The 6000-nt window shown below is 43.1% G+C and overlaps 1 protein-coding gene across 3 annotated transcripts in view; it reads right to left on the bottom strand.

Moving 5' to 3' along the window:
- Positions 1–338: 338 nt before the first annotated feature.
- The window catches only part of LOC113572676 (kelch-like protein 29), a 65470-nt gene continuing 59808 nt past the window's right edge, over positions 339–6000 (bottom strand). For all 3 annotated transcript variants that reach the window (XM_027002441.3, XM_035532992.2, XM_081721118.1), the window contains 2 exons: positions 3443–3587; positions 339–1864 (listed from right to left, as the gene is read on the bottom strand). In XM_027002441.3, the coding sequence (XP_026858242.2) occupies positions 1681–1864; positions 3443–3587 (329 nt within the window). In that variant the 3' untranslated portion in view covers positions 339–1680. The remainder of the gene's footprint in view (positions 1865–3442; positions 3588–6000) is intronic.

Raw genomic sequence — 6000 nt, 5'->3', positions numbered from 1 at the left:
GTAAGCATGTCAGAGCCATGATGGTAGCACGATGAAACCAACATATTGTGTTGAAAAAAAATCTATAACCTTGCCTTTCATAAATATTACTGAGCAAAACTATGACAGTGGCTCCATGATAGTAACACTCTGCTTCTTTTCTTGGTTTCTGAAGTTTAGATAGACATCATGAAAGCCTATAATATCTCCTGTCCATCAACCCTGCATAAGGGACAGCCATGATTTTGTTGGACTTTCCCATCCATCAAATATCCATTTATACACACTCATTACTTGTATTCATAATGCAGAAAAGCACAACAATTATACTCAGTAGAGTTAAGAGAAAACACAAGTCATTGTTATGAATCAACATTGTATTCTCCATAATTATTATTGTTATAATTAATGATGAGGTATTCTCATTAATTTAAACAATAATAGCCATATGGCAATGATCAATTGCTCATTTTTTGTACATAATATTTCATTAACATACTATACATTTGTCTAAAAACAATTGTAATCATTTTAAGTTCCTAAAATAAACAATATAATTTTTCTCCCTCTAAATTCCAGAGAATCCTGTTCAATTCCAACAGTGTGCCAAGTGTCCTGCAGGCCTCAGTCAGTGGGCTTGGTTGGCAAACAGTGATGCCCAGGGAACAAAGGCAAAAGAAAATCCTATTTTCCCTCCGAGCTCCAGATCATTTGTGCTTTGGCAGAGTGCAAGACAAAAGTGCAGCAGTCCATGACAAAACTTCACATCCCAGAGCAATCCCGTTTGGAGCCCAGCAGTCCATAATTGAGGCCTTTGGCTGTCCTGAAGTCATTAGGATGAACAGAAACAGTCAAATCAGTAGGTGTCTCCAGCAGTACTATGGTTCCAGATTGAGGTCCTGGAAAAGGAATGCTTTTTCACGTTGGACATGAACACACTCCTTTTATATATCTAACTGTCACTATGGTAAAAGTAAGAGCTATCACATCAGATTGCTCATGCAACCCAAGTTTCAGCACTGAATAAATAAACTAAACTTTTCCTCCATTGTTACCAAAATATGTCATTCACATCATTCCACTTGGAGCTGGGCTGATTTTATCTGCACCAACAACAGAAAAGTAGAAATAAACAGTGACACTAATGAATAAAACGTGACTGCATTTCTACTAAAAGAACATTTATGAACAGTAAAAAAAAAGAAGTCAGTCAACAATGAACCAACACAAATGACTGAAATTTGATCAGAAATAGAAAAAGAGAGCATGGAGAGAGAGAGAGGAGGGGAGAGAGAGAGAGGAGGGGAGAGAGAGCAGGTGTTGTCTCGAATTAAAGTGGCAATGGAGCATTAAGACTAGTGCCACTCCAGACCTCCAGTGCCAGCAGCATGAGGTGAGATATGTTACCCGAAGGCGCCTCACTAAGGCACCGAGCCCGTTTGTGCCAAACAGCAAGGATTAGCTTCTACATTCCTTATGGGTGAGAGTGGGAGAGAAAGAGGTGATGAAATAACAGAATGAGAGACAGTTGAGGGAGAGAGAGTGTGTGTGTGAGAGAGAGACAGACAGAAGAGAGACTTCATAAACTGTGTCAGTATCACCCTGGTAATCTGGGGGCAGTGAGGGGGAGCAAGAATGCACACGAGGGCGCTGGTGCGGCAGAGATGTTGGCGTCACATTGGCACGCGAGGGGTCCAGGTGTCAGACACTCTGGATGTACTTCTTAATGACCACGCAACCATGCCGGAAGAGGGGGCAGGGCATGCTCTGTTGCAGCGTCCAGGTGTTGGTGCAGGGGTCAAAGGCCTCCATGTTCCCCAGAGCAGGCCCCTCACTGCTCACAAGGCCTCCTGTAGCGTAGATCTTCCCATCCAGTACCACGGCGCTAGGTGGGGAGAGAGAGCGGAGGAGAGAAGAAGACTGTCAGTAGCGGAGGATTTGGGGGGGGTTCCCAGCTCCAGCTCTACTCACAGCCCCCGACCACCCTGCAGTGTTCACACAGCATCCAACACACCTGCCTCTCACACTGAGATCCTGCTGTAGGCCTCGATTAAACGGATCAGCTGTGTTAGCGGTTAGAGCAGGACTCTGCAGGGTGGTAGATTGCTGCCCCATAAAATTATTTGGAGCAGATGTGCTCAAGGAAGAATAAATAATTTATTTCCCCATCTCCTGTTTTTTGCATTGTTAATTTTTGAACCTCAGTTTCAAAATGCCAGAAACTTTTAGTGGTGTGACTGGATTTGATGTGCCTTGGAAACAGAGCATGTGCTTCAGAAAAACATGGCAGATGTGTAGAGGCATGTGTACATGCACATGCACAGGCCTACACACATAAACACACATGCAGACAGATGCACATGCAGACACGCATAAAATATACAAATATGCCAACACGTTCAGTCACACATGCGCACACGTCTACACGCATGTATACACATACACATATTGACACAAATGAACTGTAAGGCATACATACAATGTAGTCACATGCACACACACGTATACACACACACACACACACACACACACACACACACACACACACACACAAATACATACATACACATACATGCAAACACAGACAAACATGCAGACATGTATTGAGGTTTTGTATATGCAGTTGCTCTGTGGCTCATCTACGCTTGATCTGGCAGGGAGCTAATTACTCTCTGTGCTGTGAATACCAATCAACAAAGGAGACAGTGCAAAGCCTAACCCAGGGGACCAGAAGTGAATTCTTATGTGTAGAAAGCTCCCTCCCTCCATTTCTCTTTTTGTCTCTTATTCTCTTTCTTTTTTTAATTTATCTGAAGAAACATCACCTTATCAGTGAGCTTGTTCCAGCTTTTCTTACATCAGCATTCTGGATGTCATTACTAATTTTGGACACGATTTCTTAGAATATGGGCAAAAAGATGTGGTTAGTGATACAGGATTCCAGATGTTTTAAATGTTTTTCCCACCTAAAAGACCAAATTAATCAAATTAACAGTACCTTTCATATCTACCTGAGAGCAAACAGCCTGAGAGCTAGAACCTTTCAACACACTCGGGTGTTCCCTAGATGAGTGGCTTTCACACAATCAGCAGATAAAGGCTTTGATATGCCTAATGATATGAAAAGTGGTTGGATGGAGAAAGTGACAGGTCAAGTGCAAATGAGAGGTTGTGGCGCTTTTAATGCTGTTGGTAATACACTGCTTAGGTGCTCTACCTCAGAAACAGACAAGCAGAGGCAGGCCAGTCACACTGATGGATCTGCTCAAGCAAGTCACAACAACCCGCGATGTGGACAGTTACTTTACTCAATGTAATATATGTAATGTATTACAGTCGCAGCAGATTTAATGTGGTCTGACAGAATAAATGGATGCTGTCCAACGAGAGGTGTTAACGTGTAAAGCCAGGAGCAAGCCACAGCTTGGGCATCCTGGCTGGGGGTGGGGCCTGCTCTCCACACCTGCAGAACTGCCGAGACTGGTTCATGTTGGGCCCTGCTTTGATGTGGCCCTTTTCTGGGTCGTAGATTGTAGTGGCTCTCGCATACGCTCCGCCCAGGATGAAGATGAAGCCATTGAGTGTTACAGCAGGAGCGTACTTGTTGTCTGTATAGGGCATGTGCACGCACACACACATGCACACACACACACACACACACACACACACACACACACACACAAACACACAAAGGAGAATGTAACATAATTACATAGAATTTTAGAGAAAAATACATAGATCTTTTTACAGAATTCATCCATACAGAGCAGTGTTCAATGTTATATATATATATATATATATATATATATATATATATATATATATATATATATATATATATATATCCTGGACAGCATGCTCATCACAGATCTCTTCTCAGCTCCTTATCACACTTGTTATGCGAATGGAAAACCAGCAACTTTGCGTGGTGAAAGGCAGGAGGTCGGTGAGGTGCACCTTGCATTGATCATCCATACCACCACTCCTCCAAACGACGAGAGGCCCAGTGCAATTCACTCCTTTTGAGCAAATAAGCAGGAGAAGAACACATGAATAATTGATGAGGCGAGAAAAATAACTGAATTACCATCACGCACTCTACAACAGCTGTGATTTCAACCTCATCTGCCAGAGTAAAACTTGTGTATGGTTAATTAAATTTCCTGCGCTCTCGGTTCTGGAGGAGCTCCTGAGGAGGAGTTGAATTATGGGTGATATGGAAGCCCACATGCAGAATAGCAGAATTTGACTGAGTAGCCAAGCATAGACACCCAATGTAGTGCCCTGTGTGCCCTCTGGGTGGCGCTGCAGTCAGAGTGGGCCAAACCTGAGTCTTTGAGCTGGCTCAATTGTATGCGACACAGTCTCCAGAGCTCAGCTAAGGTCACTTCTACTTTATCCTCCCTTCAGCACACAGCTCTTTGCTTGTCCACACATATGTGCGGAATCTGTCTGTTTTCGTTTGTGTTTGGCTATGCTACACAACACTATATCCCTGTTGAGAACCGAAGTGTTAATCTGCTATCCTCAGTGGGGTGCAACTGATAAAAGGGGATCCTAAAGAAGTCAGTCTCCTTCTCTTTGCGCCTACACACAGACACAGCTTAAAAACTAATAACTAAGCTTATCTTCCCTCGTCTCCACAGTTAAATGAAGTTGCTGAGTTCTGTGATGTCGGATGCACAGTGGTATCATCTCCTTGTTCTCGTTAGTGCTATCTGTGGGTGACACAGCTCTGTAGCGGGGTTTATTTATATTGTAAATGCACAGTATTAGCCTACACTATACAAGCTCTCTTCCTAAAATTCCTTTCAGGGTTCCTTGCCCTGGTTGGTGGAGGGTTGAGGCTGGCTGGCTCTGGTACCACTGCTCTCAGGTGACAGGTGGGAGCATAGCATGTGCATACCCACTCTAACATAGCTTACTGAGACCAGGGGATGTAATAGGGTCCATCCACTGTGGGACAAGACCTTCACTGCAGCCGTGGAGGCAGAGCAGTGTATAGAACAGTGTTTAGCACTGTGCTTAGAAGCTTTTCCATGGCATAAATATATTGCTAAGTAGAATGGAGAGAGACTTCATGTATCTATCTCAATGCATGTGTACCTCTTTGAATCTATTGCAAAAACACACATGACATGGCAATGAAAGCTACTTATAGAAAAAAAAAATTATATCGATTATAATAACAATACAAGCAAATCTGCAAAACTGGACTAAGATAAAACTAAGTGAGGCATTCTAGAGCCACAGCTCTAAAGACATAGACCAAGCCACTGGCCTCGCATACTTCATCGTGTCTGCTGAAGTACAGCCACACCACTTGACATCACTAAGGCCCTTTGTGGATCACCGACCCCTTTAGCAGTAATCAACAGAGCATGACTGCTCTTCCACGGAGCGGTTCCGTGGGAGGCTGTCCTTGCTGAGGGTTAATGTGAGCACATGCTCTCTGGCCCTGAGCTCACCTGTTCCACACTGGCCTCTGTCTGATGTATAAGATTGCTATGGCCTCATCACACTGAGGATAAGATCGGATTCCAAAATATTTTATAGCTTATTAATTAAAGGTTGCTTCTTCAAGTGATCTGAGTAATCTTCACTTTAGCATAACAGAAAACCAATTAAACAGAATTTTTATAACATATTTTAGAAATGTTTATAGTTTGCAGAGTTGTACTTAGAGTTCTACTTAGTCAAAGTTGTAGTTCAGCTTAATGAGAGGTGTGTGGTGTTGCCTACCATCATCTGTCTCTCGACCTCTCTGGCTGGGAGCTGTTTACAATGTAACTTGACTCTACTAACTGCACAACCCCTCCCACCCTTATGCCAACCTTCTGTAACATCTTGCTTGACCTGTCAGAATGATGTCAGAGCATAATCAAGTTCATTACTTGGTTGTAGTACACACACTGGCATGACAAACCTGCCCTTTTGAAATCCAGTCCAAATTCCTAAACCAGTACTACAGTAGTTTTATTGACCTACTTCTGCATACTGTCATGCTCCATGCCTTGTGTA

This window comes from Electrophorus electricus, chromosome 10 (assembly GCF_041902795.1).
Source record: "Electrophorus electricus isolate QZ-2024a chromosome 10, ASM4190279v1, whole genome shotgun sequence".
Lineage (NCBI taxonomy): Eukaryota > Metazoa > Chordata > Actinopteri > Gymnotiformes > Gymnotidae > Electrophorus > Electrophorus electricus.
This window is presented reverse-complemented; position numbering and strand designations above follow the sequence as displayed.